The sequence below is a fragment of the Rattus rattus genome, chromosome 1 (genome assembly GCF_011064425.1).
Source record: "Rattus rattus isolate New Zealand chromosome 1, Rrattus_CSIRO_v1, whole genome shotgun sequence".
Taxonomy (NCBI): Eukaryota; Metazoa; Chordata; class Mammalia; order Rodentia; family Muridae; genus Rattus; species Rattus rattus.
In genome coordinates this window covers 198884866-198909558 of record NC_046154.1, presented here as the reverse complement: position 1 = coordinate 198909558, position 24693 = coordinate 198884866, and the positions used below count along the sequence as shown (strand labels likewise).

Genomic DNA, 24693 nt, shown 5'->3' with positions numbered 1-24693 from the left:
AAATTTATTTTATGTGTGTTGAGTACACTGTAGCTGTCTTCAGACACACCAGAAGCATCAGATCCCATTACGGATGGCTGTGAGCCACCATGTGGTTGCTGGGAATTAAACTCAGGACCTCTGGAAGAGCAGTCAGTGCTCTTAACCGCTGAGCCATCTCTCCAGCCCCTGTATCAAACTCTTACAGAAGCATCTTCAAGATATATAAAGAACATTGGCTTATTCAAAGAAAAGGTCGATTTAGGAAAACACAACCAGCCTCAGCCATGATTTCTTCAGGGATAAGTAGTTTCAAAGTCCTCTTCTTTAACTTTGCCTCCAGCATCTTACAGAGCAGAAGGGACAGGTATTAATTAAGACACAAATGAAATCCCAGTAAAGTACAGTGCATTGCAAAGTCATACGTGACCGTCACATGCCGGGGAGCTTGAACAGAATGCTGCCACTTACAAGGTCATTGCTCAACTTTCCTGACAGCCTGAGATGACAAACAGGGTGCACTTGACTTTTCTGGGGGAGACATGAATAAATGTCTACTTATCCCAGATAAAGCACTGACAGACCAAAGGAATTTTTCTTCCTGCATTGAGTTTGGTGAGCAAAGGAGTTTGTTGAGGTTAACAGGAACGTGGATGACTCCAAGGCAGCCACACTTCAGAAAAGCAGAGCCTAGAGTGAATGGGTGCAGACCTGCAGACTCAGTAGTGACATCTGTGGTCCTGCACACCCTGCAGGGAGCTCTGCTAGAGAGTGTCCTCTTCCCCGGCAACAGCGTAATGTTCATGTGTGGCTCGGTGATCACTTGGTGTTCTTACAGAGGACCAGGGTTCAGTTCCCAGCTCCCACGTCAGGAGGCTTAGCGTCATCGGAGACTGTGGCTCTAGGGGTATGAGGCTTGTTTCTGGCAACCACAGGCACCAGCACTCATGCACGCGTGCACTCACACGTACATGCACACGCACGCACATGTTTAAAAAAACATGTCAGTATCCCTACGGTTGGGAGCCAGAGGCAGGAGAATCAGGAGTTTGAAGCCATCCTCAGGGGCATAGCAAATTCCAGGCCAGCTTAGGCTGTATGAGACAAAGATCCAACAGCTCAATGAGTCTCCAAAGTCTTCAGGAAGAAATAGGGAACAGGGCACCATTCCATCCTCCTGTGGCTCTTAACGTTCTCCCTGCCCGGTCTTCCATGATGATCCCTGAGTATTGAGTATTGGTGGCTAACACACACACACACACACACACACACACACACACACACACACACACACACCATGTATTTATTTAGTTATGGGTGAACACTGAGCTGTTATCCTACAAGATACTTAACAGGGAATGTGACAAGTTGTGTTGCAATGATAGCCACTACCTACTAAAAGCAAGAGGCCTTGCCTCCACGACCTGGGCTGACAGCTGCAGTGAACTGTGGGCATAACACCAATATCCATAAACACAGAAGGCAATTTGGCAAGCATGTCATATGTGTTCAGCAAAGCAATAGCAGTTGCTTTTCCCCCCTGGAGCCTTTTAGGTCCCCCGCTTCAAATAGTTGCCCTGACTTACAGTACCGGACATGAGTCCCCCTCCTAGAGTGCGCCGTCTTCCAGTGAGAAAGCAGCTGGTTGTGCCCTCAGCAGCTGTGCCACTATTGCGGCAGGCACATCTTGCCTGGTATGTCGATAGTTCTGGCTTGGATGCGATGTTCCCCAGGAGTCTGACATTTGAATGCTTGATCCCCAGCTGGGAAGTACATCACTGGGAACAGGCTTTGAGATTTCAAAAGGCTTTGTGCCATTTCAAGTTGGGTCTCTTGTTTCCCTCCTTAGAGTTGGTTATGTGAGCCCCCACCTGTTGTTCCCACCACCGACTGTCGACTGCCACTGCTCAGCCATCACGGACCTTCTGGAAATGTGAGTCCAAAATGACCTTTTTCTTCTATTGCTTTGGGCGCGGTATTTTACCACAGCCACAGAGAAGTAACTGATTCGGGCAGCAGGCCCGTCAGTGACAACCCTTCCCCATCAGCCTGCCTGGCACCTCCTGACACCACAGAGGCCAGCAGTGAGGGATGGAACCTCCATTTCATTCCCGGCCTGACACAGAAGCATGTGGTGTCTCCAGCAGGAGGGACTTAGCGCGCACTTCTGGTGTGTGGTAATAACTTCTGTTATGTGACAGACCCGAAGCTCCTCCCTGGCCAGCACCTTACAGGAAGGTGACCTTCTTCTGGTATTAGGAATTTTTTCATGCAACAGTATTAAATAATGAAACTTAAAAAAAAAAAAAAAAGCAGAGTTTGCACAGTCTCTGAAGGCCTACTACCATACACTCCAAACAAGTGCCAATTGGCCTTGGAGTTCAGGAGCTGAGGAGATTTTAAAAAAGAATTAGCTAATATCATTTTTTCCCACACAGATCAGTGTTGGGAACGGTGGCACGGATATGGGACAATACCCATCGAGCCTTCCTTAATCTACAGTCGTCCCTCATGAGCCACCCTGTTTCCTCATCTTGGGGCACTGCTGTGGGGCTGTTACTCCCCTCCTCCAGTGGGCTCAGTGGGTCAGCCTGCACCGCTGTGCCTGGCTAGGGGCCTGGGCAGAATGGTCCCACTTTTTGCTGCCCTTGCAGATGACTCTCGGGTTCTACACACTCAAGGCTGCTACTGCGGACGTAACTCCTCCATTAGCCACATCTGGCTGCTGAAAGGACCCTGGGCTGGACGGGTGATCTCCACACATCCCAGTATATTCTTCTGTGAAGGAGAAATGTACACCACATACTCTCTATATATTATACTACCGGTCCGTAGGAATAGCTACCCACCCTTAGGACAAGCTTAATCTCCACGTCCACTGCCTTTACACTGTTGCTCAGACCCTAAAGCCAGCCGCCCAGAACCTCACTACCATACACACCTTTCTGTCCACCTCCCACCGCAAAGCAGCTTGTCTGCATGTGCTTCTGAGGTGGCCCATGGCAGCCCCGTGGTTGGCAGCCCCTCTCTCAGTATTTCCTAGCTTGATTCCTTACTTCTTGGGGGCCTTTCAACCCTCCTTCCCGAATGCTTTTAGCAAGCCTCCCCTGCCTTATTTTTCTTATTTAACATACTAAACATTTGACCAATTTATTACTTTTATGGTATATTTTGTACATCAGGGAGCATTCAGCAAATATAAGCAGATGACTGGAAGAGGACATTTCTTTTGGAGTTTTTTTTTTTTAACCATATGTTTTGATGACAAGCAATCATTACAAACTAGCTTGAATATTCAAACATGACTGTGTGGGATGATGTCATTACACAGGTGAGGCAGGTACAAGACAGAGCGAGGTCTGTCATTGGGTGAGAAGGAAGGATGGGCGGAAGAAAAGTTCGAGAGAGGAGGAGGAGACTGGAACAGAAGGAAACAGGAGGAAGAGAGAACATGGAGGCTGATGTTAAGATTCCACTCTGTGTATTTACAGGTTGTTATGAGTGTTCTTAAGGAATGGATGTGTACAGGGCTTTGTGTGTCTAGGTGGGCAGTTATAGCTTTTCAATTGGGTCAGAGGTTACTGTGCTGTGTGTTCTTTCTTGTGACGATTTGAGTTTAAGAGATTGTGCGGTGGCAGAGACACTGGGCCGCCACGGAGTTGGGATGTGTGTGTCTGGCATGGTGGCAGCCTGCCTTGGGAACTGGATGGGTAGAGAGATTGTTGCCAGGCTCAGAGAGAGGCCATCAGCAGTGTGACCTGGGATGGAGCAGATATGGGGTGAGAGGCTTTGCTGACTGAGATGAAGATGTCTGCCAGATGTCATGGGGCACTGTGGCGCTGGACCTAGTGGGGCTAAAAGACAGTTTTATTTTTCTTAATTTTACAACAACATGACTGCAGGCTTCTGATTACTTCGAAGAAGTTAAAACAGTTCAAAGGAGTCATTGTTAGTAATTTTGAATATATTGTAAAAAGTAAAACTTCTTTAAAAAATGTGTTAAAAAATTGTTAAACATGACCATTTTTAGATACACATGTAGGGCCTCAAGCTGTGAAAAAAAATCTGAGTCACTTTAGACGGGAAATCCAATCAGATAAGGTTTAAAGGTGAAGTGTGTTCTGTATTGATTGCAGCCTGGTAGGAAATGATAAAGATTAATAATAATAATGCTGTGTTGACATTTTATGGTGTGTGAATGAAAACGGCCCTCGTAGGCTCCTGGGGAGTGGCATCGTTTGAAGGGATTAGGACATGTGGCCTTGTTGGAATAGGTTTGGCCTTTTTTGGAGGAAGTGTGCCACTGGGGGTGGGCTTTGAGGTTTCAGAATTTCAAGCCTGGCCCAGTGGCTTGATCTCTCCCCTCAGTTCCTTCTCCAGCACCATGCCTGCCTCCGGTGCTCAACGTGTCCCCACCTCAGTGCACTGAGGGAAGAGGCACACTTCCGCCTCCATAAAACTCTGCTTTCACCAGGAGAGAGAGCCAGCACAGTCTTTCCTGACGTAGGAGCCCAGCATCTGAGAAGCTGGAGAAATTTCCCCTGGAATGTTACATCCTCTTAAAAATATTGTTCTTCCTCTCCAGCTGATCACTAACTGGTCCTGTGTAAAAGGCCATATGTAAAAGGCCATATGTGAAAGGCCATATGTGAAAGGCCGTATGTGAAAGGCCATATGTGAAAGGCCTATGTGAAAGGCCGTATGTGAAAGGCCGTATGTGAAAGGCCGTATGTGAAAGGCCGTATGTGAAAGGCCGTATGTGAAAGGCCATATGTGAAAGGCCGTATGTGAAAGGCCGTATGTGAAAGGCCATTGAGTTGAAGCCCGGACAAATCCTATTGTGTCTGTTCCTCACGTGCAACACAGTTGGCTTCCATCCAGTTCTCTGGGGCATGGGGTGGGACGCACGCGTGAGCGCGCACACACACACGCACACACACACACACAGGGTGGGACACACACACACACACGGGGTGGGACACACACACACACACACACACGGGGTGGGACACACACACACACATACACGGGGTGGGACACACACACACACACACACATGGGGTCGGACACACACACACATGGGGTGGGACACACACACACACATGGGGTGGGACACACACACACACACATGGGGTGGGACACACACACACACATGGGGTGGGACACACACAGACACAGACACATGGGGTGGGACACACACACACACATGGGGTGGGACACACACACACACATGGGGTGGGACACACACACACACACATGGGGTGGGACACACACACACACACACATGGGGTGGGACACACACACACATGGGGTGGGACACACACACACACATGGGGTGGGACACACACACACACACATGGGGTGGGACACACACACACACACACACACACGGGGTGGGACACACACACACAGGGTGGGACACACACACATGGGGTGGGGACACACACACACATGGGGTGGGACACACACACACACACACACACACAGGGGTGGGACACACACACATGGGGTGGGACACACACGGGGTGGGACACACACACACATGGGGTGGGACACACACACACACACACACACACGGGGTGGGACACACACACACACACACACGGGGTGGGACACACACACACACACACGGGGTGGGACACACACACACACACAGGGTGGGACACACACACACAGGGTGGGACACACACACAGGGTGGGACACACACACACACACACGGGGTAGGACACACACACACACACACACACACACACACACACAGGGTGGGACACACACACACACACACGGGGTAGGACACACACACATACTCACACACACACACACACACGTGCACGCGCACACAAGTGGGCAGTGGCTGGAGGTTTTGTTAAGGAGTTGAGAATAGCATATTAGCGAGGATGCAGCTTAGATGTTGTGTAAAGATAGGAAATGTTGGCTCTAGTTTCTCCTGCGGTTTTTGTTGTTGCTGTTGTTTGGTTAGTTTTATTTTTCATCATTTCTTTCTTAGATGTGATTTGGTTTGTTTGCTTTGGAAAGGGATTCTTGCTGTCTAGCCCAGGTCAGCCTTGAACCTATGGCTTCAGTCCCCAGAGTGCTGGGATTACAAGCTGCCCGGTCACTTCCTACTTAATTTCTTCAGCACATCCAACATTGCTCTGTAGCACACGCGACCGTTTCAGGTTACCCGTTGCCAAACCACCGAGAGACGCTGCCTGGTTCTGGTGGCATCTTGTAGGCTACTCTGTGCTCTGTGACATAGACTCTTGCAAGACTGGTGGAAGGATGAGGCTCCTCCCTGTAGGGTATTTGATTATGAGGCATCTGGCAAGGTCTGGGAAGGCAGAGAGATGGGGAGCTATAGTCATGCAAATTGTTAGTCTTGTGTTCTGAAACAACACAAGGCATTAGAGCTGTAGCCAGCCATGCCTGGCTCTGCTGCCCAAGAGTCACTTATTTTCCTTTATATTTTCCAAACTCTGACCTCACACACATGAATTCAGTAGAGTTAGAGCAGGCGCGTAAACTAATGCAAGCAACTGGTTGGGTCCCCCAGACGCCTGGTCTGACGTAAATGTTTGCCGGTGTGTCACTGTCACATGGGAGTGTACGTCTGTGTGTGTGTGTGTGTGTGTGTGTGTGTGTGTGTGTGTGTGATTATTCCCACTAGGACTTTTGTTCTTCAAATCAAGCATGCTTAAAATAACAAGAAAGATGGTTGTTACTAAGTCCATGATGAAAAGGCATCGAGAAACATCGTGGGGATATATGACCTGAACATCGGCGGTCAAGTTACGGATCTCATGGGATGGTCTGAGGATAGCACCTTTCCTCTTTGCAAAACCATCAGAGTATGGACCACACCTGCAAGGCCTAGAAGGGATAATCTGGCAAGCCAGCTAAGCCTCCGGTCAAGTTTCTATGTGAGTCTTTACCTCCTGTACCTGAGGTAACCTGAGTGCCCGTCAGATACTTAAAACCATAAGAACCCAAGGGACGTCCTCTTTGAAAGTGCCTCCTTGTGAGGGTGTGTGTGTGTGTGTGTGTGTGTGTGTGTGTGTGTGTGTGTGTGTGTAAACAGACCATGTTAACATTGTGAAAACATGTATACGCACTGTGGATTGGGGCTTGAATTCCAACACCATCTCTCCTCCCGGTGTAATGGGCTCTGTGCCTATGTCTTCATAACTGCAAGTCAGGTGGAAACACTAACTTTACAGGTATTTTTCTGGTTTCAAATGAGACACCGGATGTAAAGTACCTAGCCTCATGTCTGCCATTTACTTTATACACATTAAGTTCATTCCTTCTTCTTCCAGCCTTGACAGTACTTGATTCACACATTTAAAGTGACGGTTGACAGGTAAAGCCTGCACACCCGCCTCTAACCCACCCCCCCTTACGTGAACACTAGTTGCCTTGTGATGGTGTTGCCTTTGTCACAACTCTGCCTCTTACCACAGCTGCACAGAAATATTTTAAGCTTAGCCACAATTGTTACAGTCTTTCGAAACATGCTTTTCCCCCCTTTATGTAGGGTTCTTAAAGTTTATAAATGGCCGCACTCTCTCATTTTTTGTTTCAAACGTTTAGATTATGGAGAAAGAACTGTGCTGGGTGTTGCTGGGGAGAGAGGAGAGAAATGGCTGCTTATGTAATACAAGCTTCAGCAGGGAGGGGAGGGGGGATAGGGAGGAGGAGGATACTCAAGTTTCCCGTGTCTGTCTACGGTGTGTCCCAGGGACAGCCTGAGAGCAATAGGCCTTTAAAGCTCCTTGTTCTACTACAGCTTAGGCTGTTTGCCCGCAGCCCCACCATCACTGCTAATCCATGAAGTGAAATCTGTCCATCTGTCGGGTGTAATTCACGGGATATCTTAGAAGCAGCCAATTGCAAATGCACTGTGTTTTGGCTTGGGGGCCTTCATATTTTGCCAGAATTGCGTTTGTTTGGAAATGAGGTTTACTAACTTTCAAATAAAGCATTTTCCAGCACAGTGTGACGGACAAATTACCCCCCTCCAGTTCACATTGGGATAGTCCACCCTCTAAATCTGTTTGACATTTCCCCCTTCCATGTTTGCCATCAATTAATCACTTCTGCAGCGTCTTAATATGTGGAGAAGTAATTGTATAACGTCCCACATCGCCAGATCCTGTCAAACAATTGTTTGGGGGTGTGTGTGGATATGTATTATAGTAATTAAGACATAATTACATTCATTGTTTTGAGAGACGAAGGGTCATTTGGATCTGATTAATTGTAGAGTTTAGTGCCAAAGAAAAGTCAGGTACGCACACCCTTGGCCTGTAATTAAACATCTGGAGCTGACATTTTGGTTGTCAGAGGTAGTGCCCTTAGAGTACATTTCAAAGTTCCTCTTTGGACAGTGTGCAATAAATACAAAAGTGTGTGTGTGTGTGTGTGTGTGTGTGTGTGTGTGTGTGTGTGTGGTGGGGAGTGGTTAGGAGTGGGGGAGAGATTGTATGAGTGAATATTGAGCAAAGGTGAGGAGGATTGTTGGTGTAAAGCAGTTTTAGCTGGAGTGAAAACTTTTCCAATCAGCCTGCTTTGACTCCATATATGGTGTTCAAGGAAAAGTTCAGGGGCTGCCCTTTTCGTGGATCTCACTACAACACACACACACACACACACACACACACACACACACACACACACACACACACACCCCACGCCCACAAAGTAGGGGTGTGTGTGTGTGTGTGATAGGAACATTCTCACCTGGACACACAGTGGGTGTGGTGGGGACCCCCTGAGGTGCGACCCCTAAGACACAGGCGCGGTGGTCCTCTATATTATGGGCACCGGGAGCGCCCATGTCACACCTTAACTGGCACTCCTCAGGCTCTTGGGTACAGGCCCGGACTTTTCATCGCGCCACCACCCCAACATATCATCCCTTAGGTCCTCTGCTCTGGCGTCCTGACCCTACAGTAGGGGTTTCGGGTGGATGCTGCGAGGAGGTTCTGCCCTGGGTGCCCACGCGCGGAAGCGCTGTCCCCTCAGGGCTGGCCCGGGGCGGTGGAGGCGGCGCCGGAGGCGGGAGTTGGCGGCCTTGGCGTCCCGGGCAGCGGGCCCCGTCCGCAGCCAGCGCGCTCCGCCGTCCTCCCTCGCTTGTCTGCTATGCTCATATTTGGACTCGGCCGCCCGTGCCCAGGAATTTCCCGTCATGCCTCCCGCCGCCCCGTCTGTCGCCCAGAGCCGGGAGGGAGGAGGGATCGGACAGCGGTGGCTCCTCTTCCCCGGAGTGCGCGGTGGACCCTCCCGCGCCCAATCGCGCTCTGCCTCGGCCTCTGCCTAGCTGCGGTCGCGGCCACTACGCCGCGCGGTGAGTCTCCGCCTCGCCCCATCCCGCCCTCCAACCCTCCAAGTCAGCTTGGGACCCGAATGTGCCCCCACCCCCACCCCCGTCCCGGGAGCGCCCGTGCTGCCCCTCAGCCTCGAGCGTCATTCCCCGGCCGTAGATCTCGGGCGGACCCCAGAGACGCGCCGCACCAACGAGGGACAGCTCAGAACGAGGTCAAGCGAAAGAGCTCGTACCCTGCTGCGCTGACACCTTACCCGTCCCCGCCGCGAACCTGAGCCGCGGTCCCGGAGCGAGTCCCGGGGGAGGCTCAGCAGGGTGGCGGGGCCGGGGTGGGGGCGCGGACTGCAACTCCGAGGGCGCGTCCCTCTCGGACCTCTCCGCAGCTGCGGCCGGGGGATAACGGACCGAGGCGTGGGAACCGGGAAGGCGTCGCCAGGCCCGGGGACAGGGGTGCACCCGGAACCGGGCTGGCTGCTCATAGGCCCAGACAGGTACCAGCAGAACCCCAGGGAGCAGGTACCGGTTTTCTTTTCTTTTCTAGTGGAAACAAGCATGAGAACCCCCTCCCCCGTCTTGCTTTTTTTTCCCTTAAACTTTTCCACTGGCCTATTTCAAGTCAAACTATCAATAAAAAGTACTGTTCCTGCTTTTGTAGGTTATGCGATAAGTGTGGTAATTCTGAAGTGGGAACAATAAGGATTTAAAAGAATTTTCTTTGAATCATATGGAAAGTATTAGGGAGGGTTTTTTTTTTTCTTTCTTTCTTTCTCCTTTTTCCATTGAGTGTCAAAAAACCAATTATTTCAAGTACAGAGGGGAGACTTTTAAGGAAAATATTAAGTGGCAGGGGCTCCTGATTTTGGACAGCGTAAACTAATCAAGGCTTGATTCATTTTGTCTGGCAAGGCAGAAACGTTATAATCATCAGAAACTGGGATTACGTGAGAGGTGTTAAGTGGTCGATGCCCATCCATAGACTGAACTGTCGAGATGAGGTTTGGCTAGTCAGGACTGACATGTTAATTGACAGTTGACTACACACTGTGCAGCATGAAAGACAAAGAAGGTTTTAAAGGTACTTTAATGTAGAGAATGTTACCCAGGAAAGAGTGTCAGGGTTAAAGTTTCCGAAGTGGTTTCTCGGAACCAATGGTACATAGTTAAATGTACACAGTGGGCATAAGTGCTCACATTAGCAGTGACAGCAGTTTTATGTTTGTACCTGAACCTTGTTCTTGGGAAAGAACCCTCCTTTAAAGAGACTCCTAATCCTGGAGCTGCTTTGTAACTCTCCTTCTTGGGAATCAACAGATTCTGACTAAACAGTTTATCAATGGATTTCTCAAACCTGCTGGGCGGGATGCTAAGGAACAGATTGTGCTGAAGGGAGCACATGAATGATTATTTGTGTGTGTGTGTGTGTGTGTGTGTGTGTGTGTGTGTGTGAGAGAGAGAGAGAGAGAGAGAGAGAGAGAGAGAGAGAGAGAGAGAGAGATGGACTTACTTGATGTCTGTGGTCAAGCAGCCTTTGAAGACCAAAATCAACGGTGCCATGGCCTCTCGCCAGTAAGTTCAAACACCAAGTTTATATTTGGACTCCTTAAACATAGTTCTAAAACTCTGTTCCTACCTGGTAGTCGAACTTCTGATGCTTTTAATAGTTCCCTATGTGGCCATCTGGAATTTTTTGTATGGAACTCAGTAGCTCTTTGCCATCTAGATTTTTGTCACAGTGCCTAAACTGCCTGTCTGCCAAGGTTGCAGCACACAGCGTCATTTAGTTTCCAATCAAAGCACTTTTAAAGTCACTCATTCCAGTAGTCCGACTACAATGTTGGAACTATCTGGTCAGAAGTCCATGTTCTTTCACTAAGGTGATAAGACAGGGAGCATGGTGGGACATCCTTCCATCGCAGCACACAGAAAACAGAGGCCAGCAGATTTCTGTGAGACTGAGGTCAGTCTCATTTGGATAGCAAGTTCGAAAGTTCCAGGCCAGCTGAGGTTTGGTTGTCAGACTGTCAGAAAAAAGAAAAAGACAACTAAAACCTATCCCAAATTAGGACCCATCAGTTTTTCTGGTTATTTTTCACTTTGCAAGCAAACACAGATTATTTTAAGCCATCAGAAAACAGTTAGTAAATGCTTTTGAGTTCCATCATAATCTAGTCAGAGTCCTTTTATTTTTGAATCATATATACAAATATATAGATATACATATATATAGATATACATATATAGATATACATATATACATATATATACACACATATATACACACACACATATATATACATGCATATATATATACATTGTGGCTGGGGATTTGGCTGATGAATTTGATTCCAAAGTTTGGCTGCTTATTCTGTAAATACCTTCCAACCGCTGGCTTCTCTAGTACAGCTTCTGTTTGCGTTACCCCGCAGAGCCGCCCACTTCATTCCTTCAGTCATCTTTGACTCGCTCCACGTGTTAAACTGGTCTCCAGGTAGTTGGGTCCAGTGGGCGTGGCTTCAGCCTCGGGGAGCCATCTGCCTCAGAATTGTCTCACAGAAAGTACAGACCTGAATGGAGCGCATTTAAAATCCAGGCCTGTGCTTTCAGAGAGCGCTGCTCTGCCACTGGCAAATGTCCGCCTGCGCCTTTGTAGGTAAACTGAAGCCTCTGACACCGTCCGATAACGTGGTTTTGGTATTTGGGTCTGGGGAGATATCAGAGTTCGCTCAGGACTTCCTGCTCTCAAAGCCTGGGGAACCTTCCAAAGAATCCTGCCTCTGGGAAGACTCGGTCCCATCTCCCAGTCGATGTCTTTACAGTTAGCTCGCCTTTGGATAGGAGCGTGAACAGCTATTTAATTGGTGCTTCATTAGAGTCTCTTATGGCTGACACAGATCTCATGACTTTACCCTGAATGCCCTTTATCTTCTCTTTCTTGGGCGCAATTCATTCTTGTAAGATGTTCTCCCCTATGGCCCTTGATCCCCGTTAGTATATCCCATTGCCCAACAGTCTGAAATCTCCTTTTGAAGCCTTTAAGAGAATGTAGGAGAAAAAACTAGAACAGCTATGAGTCAGCTGACTTTGTGGAAGGTTTTGATTACCATTTGTTTCAAGAGATGGAAATAAACCTGAAGGAGAAATAAACCAAACTAGGAGTTTTGAGCTTTTAGTCAAAAGGAAGGGAGGAAGGAGTAAAGGGATGCTCTGGGAGACCATTGGAAGCCAAGCACAGACGGACCTTATTAGGGCCCAGGGTTATGATCGACAATGAAAGCCTGGAACATTCTATGCCTCTAGTCTTTGCCTTCATATGCTTCCCTTGTCTCTGGCTGTTTTTGTTTCTATTCTTGTGTCCTTTGTGGTTTGCAGTTAGACTTTGCAGCTCAGTAGCTCTCAGTGTACTTCTGTGTCCCTTGACCACAGTACAAAGTTGCTCGAGTATATCTCAGACGAGGAACCTGATAACACACAGTGTGGGGCATGTGGTTGGTCTAGGTTTCCCCCAAAGTCTCTGACTTCTAGTATCATGTAGTGTATAGCTCTGTGGAGTGCTTGGGTCGGCCTTTTCATGTGTTAGATTTTGGGGATATTTAGTCTTTACACTGCATGATTTCTTCTTGATTGCATGGCATGTTGAAGCGGTGACATCGCCTGCGGTCACTAGACAGCATGCAGTTCCCTCTGCAAGAATGCTGGGCGGGGGGGGGGGGCCCTACGGGAAGTCAACCGAGTGCATGTCGCACGCAGCATGGAATTATGAGCTCAGCATGGGACGGAGTTGTGAAAGTCCTGGGTAGTAACCGTCAATCCATTCTGTAGTCCGTCCCCTGCATGTTTTCAGTCTCCTGAATGTTCAGGAACCCACTAACGAGGAGTTGAGTCCAAGTAGCTCTCTATGTAAGTTCATGAAGAGTGTGGAAATGATAGAGTCGTTCAAAATAGAAAGAATCTAGGGAGCGTGAGTTCATGAGGCTTGGCTCATGATTCCGGCCCTTTTTTTTTTTTAGTTTTTTATTAATAGTGGTTGATACATCCTCTCGTGAGACCCTGTGAAGCCTTCCATATCTAATCGTGTGTATAACTTCCTTTAGCTTCTCCAAAAGCTCGTGCCACTCAACACTGTATGTATTCACTGTGCAGCAGACTAGCGGTTCACTTCTAGTTCTGAGAAGGCTCTTAGCCCTCCAACAGGGGCACAGCTATGTTACTTTCTGACTTTCCACATTCTGAAATCCTCAGGCCCACCACCACCTTCCTCCTTGACCTTGGAGCACAGGGGCACTGTTTGTCTCATAGATTTTTATAAGCTTTTCCATGAACATTCCAATTTCCTGTGTGAAGATTGAATATGTAAAAGACAGGAAGTTTTCCTGTCAACTGAAGAGGCACGGGAGGGCAGGGAGGGAATGGCCTTGCTTGGCCACATGCTATTATGTCAGACACAGCAAATGCAGAAGGCACAGACAGAACGGATATAAACCGGAGAACTGTGAAAATGAAGAGGTAGAGAATTGGGTTGGGCTCAGGGCATGCAAGACTCTTAATGCTAAAGGCCCGGAGATTAGGACTGGCCTCATTAGCTATGAAATTGGGAGTTTCTTGATCCCTGGAATGTCGCAATCAGAGTTGAATTGCAGGTGGTATGTCTAACAGCTCACAGGACGAGTGGAGTTGGCAAAGAAAGTATTAACAAGCAACCCAGGTTTTTCAAGAAATGAAGACCTAAACTAGGGAGCGGCAGTGGGGTGGGGGAACCCTTGGGGGAGGGAGAATGGGGCTGAGATCATTAAGGTACTAGGAAAGAAAGGGATGGGTGAAGGGTGTTGCCGAAATGTTAAGCCGGGGTGACTGAAAGAATGTTTGCTCAGAACAGCTTTGTAAATGAGACAAAGTATCAGCTGCAGATCTCCTGCTTTAGGCGCCCCTAGAATATTCCGGTGGAAGCGAGTGGCTGGCTCCTGGGTGGCCGTGGAAGTGGGTAGCGGAACCGTGTGTGGCGGGGTGTGGAGGGAGAGCGAGCATGACTGGAAACGAAACCTCTATGAGTGAGGAGGGCTGGAGAGATAGGTAAGACTAGAACCGGGTTGCCTCCAGTCAGAGGAGGGACGCAAGAAAAGTATCCTAAAGAAGACAGAACCTGATAGGGCTTCAAAAGCGATCCACTCGGCACCTGGCATTCTGTCTGCGAGTTGCTGTGTGGAAGGATTGACATCAAATACATAGGAAATACGGCAGGCACCGCGTCTAGGATGCCCTTAACCTGCAGGGTGGGGCTGCTCCTTCCCCACCATCATCAACATAACAAAACTTTCAAGTTCTGGACACATTCTGTCTCAAAGCCCTCCTGGGGGCAAGAATGGGCAGGCTGTGAGGACCGTAAGGGAGTAGTACTTGGAATTCTCTGCCTGTCTTAGGGGCACTTTCTGTCGCAATGGTCAGGTGGCCTTTAATAATTTTTGACATTTTCTTAGTCTAAAATATATGAAGCCGACTATCGAAGCACACCATTTTGTACTAACACACACACACACACACACACACACACACACACACACACACACACACACACACACACACACACCCGCACCCTGAATGTCTTGTGCTAGCAGTTGTCACCTGCATAGCTCCAGCACCCCCGGGCTAGCCACCCTGGCCACTGTACTATGGAGAGGCGTGGCTCTCTGACGTCAGCTCAGAGTATCCAATGCATTGACGGCTGAAGGAAAGTCGAGAGAAAGCCTTTCTGGTGAGGCTTTATTTCCGTGGCTTGAGGAGATTGATGACACCTGGAGCTGGTTGAAGGCAAACCCGAGAGAACTGGGGCCTAGAAACTGTGTTCTCGGGGACCAGCTTACAGTATACCCCGATTTGGACTTTCTAAGGACAGTGCCCTGGTCCTCACATGTACATAGACAGGTTTATGTACAGAGCAGAGTATGAAGAATTATTTCTTCCTCTCAAAATAAAATAGAATGCCAGCGCCTCCATAGCTACGCATTGTAGCAGCTGCTGAGTGAGGAGATGCTGTACAGCAGGAAGCTACTGTGATCGTCTGGAAGTCAACTTCGAAGATAAAAGCTCGCTGAGTACGCGTGTGGAAATAATGACCTACAAAATTTGCAGACTGCACTTGCTTTCCCGCTTTGCAGGTATTCTCTGGGACATTCCTGGTTCGGAGTCCCCGGGTCACTCTCTCTCTTTAGCTTTTTTTTTTTTTTAAACTTAAGCCATAACTGAAAGTTTTCACAAACTTTCAAAAGTTTGAGGAACTGCCTCAAAATCCTGTCACAGCAGTTGCCTCCTGTTTTTTTTTATTTACTTTTAATTTTTAAAGGTTGTTTTTTTTTTTTTTTTTCCTGGCCTGGAGATAGACTAGCTGAGACTGCGCTATTAAATAGTCTCCAGGATGAGGAGACATAAATGGTATACTCCAAAAACTCCATTTTCAGGCATCATTCCTAGGCCTATAATGTGATTTTTAAGGTGACATTTGTATAACCCGTTTATAGCACTCATTGTTTTGGTCTTAACTGTCTGTCATTGCTATACACGATGGAATAAGCTCTTACAGTTTCTTTACTTAATGAACAAGAAAAGTACTTCAGAACCTGTGTCAAGTTTAAATCATTAATAAGAATAAATCCATCTTATATTTGCGTGTTTATTCTTTTGTTCCTATTGTGTTTGGTGGCTACAGACTCTGGGCTTGGTCGGAGTTGGAGAGAATTGTAACGTGTGTTAGGTAGAGGCTTTCCTTATTTTAGATTAGTAGTGCATTACTAAGGAAAGTGTGGCTACATCTCCTGGGACCTAGTCCAGATTGAACAAGGTACTGGGGGCGAGTGACCACAAGTACTCTTGGAATTCTAGTTTCACGATAATGAAAGGGAGAGTTGAAAATTGAAAGTTCACTGTCAACTTTGCTTCTGATTTCTTTTTCAAAAACTGTTAGGTTTTAAATTTTTTTTATTTTAATTATATCTGTATGGGCATTTTGCCTACGTATATGTCATCATATGTAGACACAGTGACCATGGAAGTCAGAAGAGGGCAGTGAATCCCTGCAACTGGAGGTACACATGCAAGTTGCTGTGCAGGTGCCAGGAATTGAACTTGGGTCCTCCAGAAGAGCAGCCAGTGCTCTTAACTCATGAACCATTTCTCCAGTCCCTATTTCTGATTTCTTAATGGGAACGTGTAATGTGAACATGTCAGACTGTCTTAGTGGGAGGGGAAGAGAATGGTTTGAATGCAGAGGTTGCTCACCCCTAAGAGCGGTTTGAAACATTGCAAGCTCATTTGCATAATTACCCAGTAGAGCTGCAAGAGAGTCCTGCAGCGGTCTGAGAGGAAGGGTGGGTGGCAGTTAGGAGACTATGTTCTCCTAGCTTGTTTGTGTTCAAACCATTTAACTTTCTTATGCCTCTGTTTCTCTATCTGCAGAATTAGTAGGTTTAACTGCCAACCCCTGATGTTGCTTTTAAGCATCTGTAGTCTGTGGGAAAATCTCCCAGGAGCTTCCATAACTTTTAATGGAAATATCATGGAAAATGAATTGTATAGAATTATGTTTTCCTTGTAATGCTTTAAGTTCCACTGATTTGTTGAACTATCTGCATTGTCTAAGATCTTATTTTTGAACTTTGTATCCTAGTGTGCCCAGTAATTGGATCTATAGCTAAAGTTACATAACCCTTTTAAAGATTTAGTGCTTATTTGAAAGATAGATTACAGTGTATTAGAAGTATCATTTGCCCTATCTGAGGTAACAGCATTAAGCACTAGAAATGATGCCTTTTCCTTTTGTAAAGTGTAGCAGCCAGGGGTTGCTCACTCATCCTTAGGAGCGTGTCTCCAAGTGGAAAGCCTTTTTTCAAAGGTATGGATAACCAGCCAAATTTGCCTTTGGCCATGCTAAAAGTAGATTGTGCTCTTACAACCGGTAAAAGGAAAAATGCTTTGCTTATATGGCATGTGAGCACTCACCTCAGTTTATTAATAAGCTTTGTACTTTATTCAAAATTATTTCACCCATATAGAGTCAGTCACCTATACAAAATATACAGACCTTATTTTAAAAGTCTGAGTGCCCCTACCCAGCTTCAAGATGGAGTGCTAAAACCATCTGTGTGAAGTTACACACACACACACACACACACACACACACACACACACACACACACACACACACACACTGTGGTGCATTTGTGAAGGCTAGGCTAGAAAGCAACTTGAGAGAGTCGGTTTTCCCCTTCCGTGTATTTGAGGGATCAAACTCTGCTTGTGAGACTTGGTGGCAAGCCCCTCTACCTGATATGCCACCTTGCTAGCTCCAAATAGTGTTTTTTTGTTTTTTGTTTTTGTTTTTTTTTCCAAAGGGAAATTTTATGGTCTTACATGAAGCAGTTAACATACTAGGATTTTTCAGATAACTTTTGTCTGCCAAGTGATACTTTATCTGTGGGGCATGTATAACTGTTAATAAGAACTTCGTTGGCATGAAATGACCAAAAGGGAAAAAAATAAAGTTCTGGATGGGGCTGGAAACAACTGGTTTTCCGCTAACTCCTAATTACAGAAGTGTGTTAGCATAAGGATCAAAGGCCCTAAAAATACTCACTATTTTACAAAGTTCATTTTTTTAAGATTAAAATTAGAAATAAGAAATTAAGACCTTTTCATATGATTTTTAAAAATAACCTCCAGTTTTTCCAAGCTCTGGGAAAATCTTCCTAATACCTCTCATTTAAACATGCTTAGATTTCTCCCACAAAATGGAAAGCCCATCTATCCCAGCATCCCCTGAGATTTAACTTAGTTTTTGGTTGGGGGAGGGGCTATTCCACTTTTTTTTTCAATTTTCCTGTTTGAAATCCTTATATAAACAGCCCCTCCTTTGTCCTCCTCCCAGTTTTATGTGCCCTGTGTTCAAACCAGCTAAGTTTGCTAGGTGTTGCCTTTGTGTGCACGGGCATAGGTCCTTCTGCTGGAGCCTGGCCAGGCTCTCAGGGACTGGATCTCTCCCAGGAGCCATCACTTTTCAATGGCTCCTAGCTGGGGTGGGACTTTGTGCCTCCTTCTCCTGTCCACACTAGGATTTTTGTCTGGCTTGGTCTTGTGCAGTTTTGGGTATGTGGTAATAACGGCTGTGAATGGAGGTGTGCAGCTCTCTCCTGCCTCGCCTGGGCCGCACTGCTTTGCTGCAATCCTCCCTGACTTCTGACTCCTGCAGCCCTGTTTCCTCTTTGGTGATGACCCTGGAGCCATGGGAGGAGGGCCTGCTAGCTGGATGTTTCTTTTGGGTGAGTTGTGCTCTCTGTGTTAATCGTCACCTGTAACAGAAAGAAGCCGCAGGTGAGGGTTGAGTGAGAGGAGAAGTAATCTCCAGATACAGAGACAGACCTTAGGAGGCTGTTTAATTCTGTGTTCATTTAGCATAATAATAGTTGGTTCTCCCTCAGGGCCTACCGTCCACCCAGTCAGAGGCTCTTGGTGTTACTAAAGATGCTAGACTGAGTTCCCCTTTGTAGAGTGGGCCTTAAATCCAACCAGAGGGTGGTTGGTGGCTGTCATAGCATTTGCACACTCTGGCATTGGTTGGTGGGTCTTTCTAGGAACTCACTCTTGTGGACTCAGAGCTGAGGGACACAGCCGAGTGCTCTATCCCCTTAGTAGCTTCACCCGCATAGCATCTTCCGGCACCTGTAGAGAGGAGGCTTCCCAGTGAGTGCCAGTTTGATTTTTCCATGTCCTGTGACTCGAATATATGAAGTCTTTAGGAACAGGGTCTTACCAATAAGAATACCAGCAGCACTGGAAATGACTATTTGGATGCTGGGGCCTATGGGATCCCATTGACCATCAAACTCCCGCCTGCCACTGGGCTTTTTATTGGACAGGCTGTGGTGTCTGGGAGTGACATTGTACTCCCATTATAGGATGTGTGTGTGTGTGTGTGTGTGTGTGTGTGTGTGTGCATATGTATATATACGTGTGTATGTATATACATACACATATATAATACACACACACACATATATATATATATATATATACATATGCATCTATATTAGGAAGCTTCCATAGTCGTAGGTTTCCATATGACCTTTCAAAGGCCTTTAGACTTAGATGTCCTTCCCAGTATTCCCTCTGCCGTGCCCTCTCACCCCGACTCCGCCCAACTCTTCTTGTCCCATTGTTCTCCATTTATTCTTCAAACTAGCTTACAAATTCCTCACCTCCTTTCCAGCTCTCTTTTTCAGGCCTCTGAAATACAAATGGACTCTTCTTACTCGTGAGGCACTAATTAGTGTGTCTCATGTTTGGATATAGTGTGAACTGGACACACAGGCCTCTTTCTCAGGTTTTCCCTCTTGGTTTGAAACTGCCACGACCTGTTGCAGAAAAAGCAAGGCCGTCCTGTGGTAGGAGCAGGAGAGAGCAGTTAGAGTGAGGATCAAAGGAGGGCAATCGTCTGCCCGTCATCTAACTACTGCAGACGTGCACACATGTGGTAGGTATGCGGAGATCAGAAGACAGCTTTTGGTAGTTGGTTCTTTCCTTCCACCATTATGGGTCTGGAGATGGAACTCAAGTTGTCAGACTTGGGGGCTAACACTTCTGAGGATCTCCCCGGCCATTTACCTACCGAGTGCTTAGAGGATTATGAGAGTCGAGATGTGCTGAACATGGCCATACTGAGGGGATGTTAGGTAGGCAGTGAGGAGGCCCAAACTTCATTTCTAAGTGGGCGTTCTGGCTGCTTGCTGTCTGGGGAATAGATTGTGGACACTGAGAACAGCAGTAGGTACAGCATTTAGGGCCATGTCCCTGGTTCATAGAGGGACTGATGCTGGTTAGAATTGGGGGAGGAGGTCTCAGAAGTGAAATCTTGCTGGTACTATTTCCTTGGAGTGAGCTGCTCTGGCGGAACTAATGGTGTTCCCGCCAATCCCAGTGGATTCTGTAGGATCCTTCTCTTCCCAACTAGGTTGTTTGGTGTAGTCACTCCATCCTAGAACCAGCCTTTGTCTTGGTTTCTGGCTTAATTAATTAAAACGATATCTCAGTTCTTTCACTTGAAAAATGGAGGCGCTATTGTATCTATTGCTCATGGACTGTTTTAATCATGAAGTGAAAGACCGTGGTCTTTTGAGTATGAGTGTTACTATAGTCTCATGTATTTGAATGCTTGGTCCCCAGTGGGTAGAATGATTTGGGAAGGATTAAGAGGTGTGTCATTGCTGGAGAAGATGTGCCCCTGGGGACAGACTATGAGGTCTCAAAAGCCCACAGCAGTCCCATTGTCTCTCAGCCTCTGCTCCTGCACTGTCCCTGCCTGTTCCTCTCACAGCGGCTTCACAGTAAGTGTTACTGTAGCAACATCAGTGGTGTTACAGGCACGGTCATCTCTGCCATTCTGGGACAACACCTTTGACCTCTCCCCTTGACTCACGACTCTCTTCTAGACCCTCTTCAGGGTAACCCGCCTTGAGCTGAGCTACAGTTCACCCGCCTTTTTCACCTGGTAGGTGCGTCTCCTTCAATCATCTTACTTCATGGCCTCAGTTCTGATTGTATTTAGGTCTTATCCCCCCATCAGCCCAGTTCTCCCGCCCTCCCTTCCTTTTGTGTCATAATTGACTGCATAACCTTGCCTAGGGCACCCTGACAGAACTTCTTTTTCTACCTCAACTTTGGCCTCCTCACCTCCCAGATTAGTAACCGCTGCTGCCGTTTTCACTGCCGCTTCAGCCACAGCTGTGCGCTGGGACTCACCTCTCACCCTAACAGACAGCAGACCTGAGCCTAGGCTGTAGCTCTAGAGATCAGTGTCTCCCTTCGGTCCCGAGTGAGTCCTGCCATTTTCACTCTTGTCTCGTTAGAATTTAAACCTGCCTATCTGATAGTAACGCTCTCTTCAGTGTCTCTTCTTTACAAATCCCTGCAGTGGCTTCCATGATTCTCTCTTGTCGGACTTCATCCTCACAGATGTCAGCCTCAGCACATACTCTTCCTTCATCACCAGTGGTGGGGGTGGGGTGGGGTTGGGGTGGGGTGGGGGGTGGGTGGGGTGAGGTGGGTGACATTTACTCTTAGCTCCAGATCACTGTTTGGAACACTTTCTTCTTCTTTTTCTTTTTCTTTTTTCCTTCTTCTCTTTCTCCTTCTCCTCCTCCTCCTTCTTCTACTTCTTCCCTTTCTTCTCCTCCTCCTTCCTCTTCCCTTTTCTCTTCCGCCTCCTCCTCTTCTTTCTCCTCTTCTTCTTTCTCTTCTTTCTTTTTTCCTCTTTCTCCTCCTCCCTCCTATTTCTTCTCTTCCTCTTCCCTTTCCTCTTCCTCCTCTTTATCCTTTTCCTTCTCCTTCTCTTCTTTCTCCTCTCCTTCTTTCTCCTGTTCTTTCTTTTTCCTCTTCCTCCTCCTCCCCCCATTCTTCTTTTCTTTTTTGCAGGGTGGGGATGCAACCCAGGGCGTTTATGTGCATTCGATGAGCATGCTTCCTTTCACCCACACCCCTGGCCACCAGACAGTATTTATTTTACCTTTTGTATGTGTGGGTCTGTGTTTTCCCCTTCTGCCTCTGTGTGGTTGTTAACAAGATTAGTAACCTTAGCTCTCGCTTTCCTGACATGTTAGCTGCCAGTCGCTATGGTGTCCGGTTTTACTTTCAGCATCTGTCACGTAGACTGAGGAGCAGAGGCAATGGCCGGTCTGCCCAGCCTGAGAATGAGAGCACTTCTGAGTTTGGTGCGTGTTATCTTTCAAGCCTACAAAAGAGGAGAACAGAGCTTTCAAAGACACGGACTGTAAATAGAGAGGAGGGGGGCAGCATCTGAAGCGGGCTCTGGAAAGGAGGGGTGGGTGTGCTGTGGGTGTCTTGATTTGATTGGAGCACTATCCAGAATTTTCCAGATGGGGCTGGTTGGGGGGCTCAGCATCTCCCAGATTTGCCTGTCTCTTTCAAGAGTCAGCACACAGGCGCTTCCTCAGTCCTTTGTGAGGTGATAGCCTGTGTCAGGCCCTGCCAGAGTTACCCACTGGATTTAGACAGTGGCATGTCCAGTTGACACTTTCTGTACCTGGTGGCTTAGCTGCACTCTGGGTTTTTCTTCTGCCTCCCGAGAACCCAGTGGGAATGTGCTGGGCTCAGGGGTCGCTGGGGTGTGAGTGGGGATTTGACCTTTTCTTCTGTACTTTCCCTCTGCACTTCATCCAGCAGAAGCTTCGTAGAAGAACCTTATTTGTGTTATGTTTTCAGGGCGGATGCAGTCTTTCCTGTTTTTATATTCTGTCCTCCGCTTTCATGGGAGTGATGAATCTGACTGGGAGTGAGCTCTTTCGAAAAGTATTGCTTCCCTTGTATTGGTGCCTGTGTTTACCGGATGAAAGGAAGCACCTTTTCTCCCTCATCCCCTTTTAAACCCTTCCTTGCCATTTCTTTATTTTGCAATGTTGTGTGAGTCACTCTTTTTAATAAGCGCATACAGACCATTTTTATTTTATGCCATGGACATAGCGGATGAGCCTTTCTTCTGTTAGTTCAGGCTTTTGCGTTTTTCTTCTCCAGCGCTCATTTCTTGTAGGGTGTTGTACTTGCCTTCATCTTTTATTGGGGCTATTTTAGTCTCTGTGGTTGCAGAAAATGGTACCCAGTCTAACCAGGACATTAAAAGTGCCTCCACCTTTACTCTTCATTATGGGGGGAATTTAGGAACTTTTTTTCTGTCTTGTTTCTATTAGTTAAGGTGGAGCCTGTAGTGGAAAGTGGTTATTTTTGCATCGTGGCCTTCATGCCACAATCTCCCTTTAAGGGTTATTTTCATCTAATCATGTGACATTTATGGTATCTACTGATTACCACAGGTCTCAGTGTCCTATTGCTGGGAAGCGACGTCATTGTCAAGGCAACTCTTATTAAGGACAACATTTCACTGGGCTGCCTCACACACTTAGAGGGTCAGTCCATTGTCAGCTTGGCGACACGCAGGCGGACATGGTGCTGGAGAGGTACCTGGATTCACAGACAGCAGGACAGGGAGAGACACTGGGCCTGATTTGAGTATTTGACATCCCAAAGCCACCTCCAATGTCACACTTCCTCCAATCAGGCCACACCTACTCTAACAAGGCTGTACCCCACTCCCTGGGGACCAAGCATTCAAGGCTATGAGCCTGGGGGCAGGGGTCATTCTTACTGAAACCACCACACCAGCATATATTTTAAATTCTATCAACCTTAAATTCATTAATGATATTTTGATTTATAGATCATTCATAACCTGGAGTCTGTCCTTGAGCTGATACATTTTTTTTTAAACAAGAAAAGATATATTTATTTCCTAGGCCTGAGGTAACTCAATTAAAAACTATCATATCCCTTAAAAAGCATTTGATTCAAAAGATTGTCAAAAGGCATCATAAGAGGTTGGAACATTCTTGTTGGGTAAGCTGACTGCAAGTGGTAATATATGGTGGAACATATAAAAAGTCACTAGCATTTTGTGCAAAAGAGGTGCCTAGGACAGTGGAATTTACTGGCATTTTCATGGGAGATTGCTATATCAGTCACAGGTTGTAAGTGCTGGGAATCCAAGTTCTCAGGTGCTAGGACTAATTCTCAGGGTCGTGTGCAGAATTAGTTTTAAGTCCTTGAGTACTTCATCTTTCGTGGCAGTAACATTGCGATTGTAATCTATAACTTCTGCTGGAGTTCGTAAGAGCGGCCTCAGCCCTTTGATTTTTTTTTTTTGCACAAAGCTGGGTCACTCTGAGTTGTCTGAAACAATTGGTTGCAAAATTTGAAATTTTAATTTTCGTCAAAGTAAAAAATATATATTTTTTTCATGAACGTGAAATTAACGGTAATTCCTGAGGTGGAAAAAAAATTCTTGTGAAGTTATGTGTTTAACGGTCCAATCTTTATGTATTCCAAACTAAGTTAATTAAATTCTGTAATCATGTAGCTCTCTCCCCTTTCTCTCCCCCTTCATCTCCCTACTGCTCCCCCATCTCCATACTCCTCTCCATCATCTCCATACTCCTCCCCCTCATCTCCATACCCCTCCCCCCTCATCTCTATACCCTCCCCTCATCTCCATACCCCTCCCCCCTCATCTCTATACCCTCCCCTCATCTCCATACCCTCCCCTCATCTCCATACCCCCCATCTCCATACCCCCTCATCTCCATACCCCTCCCCCTCATCTCCATACCCCCCATCTCCATACCCCTCATCTCCATACCCCCCATCTCCATACCCCCTCATCTCCATACTCCTCCCCTCATCTCCATACATCTCCCCCTCATCTCCATACCCCTCCCCCTCATCTCCATACCCCTCCCCCTCATCTCCATACCCCTCCCCCTCATCTCCATATCCTCCCCATCTC

The 24693-nt window shown here is 47.1% G+C and overlaps 1 protein-coding gene across 1 annotated transcript in view; it reads left to right on the top strand.

The window, feature by feature from the left end:
* The first annotated feature begins 632 nt into the window (after positions 1–632).
* The window catches only part of Msrb3 (methionine sulfoxide reductase B3), a 61932-nt gene continuing 37871 nt past the window's right edge, over positions 633–24693 (top strand). Inside the window, exons 1-3 of the mRNA XM_032884391.1 lie at positions 633–773; positions 1829–1912; positions 9005–9326. Of these exons, the coding sequence (XP_032740282.1) occupies positions 633–773; positions 1829–1912; positions 9005–9326 (547 nt within the window). The remainder of the gene's footprint in view (positions 774–1828; positions 1913–9004; positions 9327–24693) is intronic.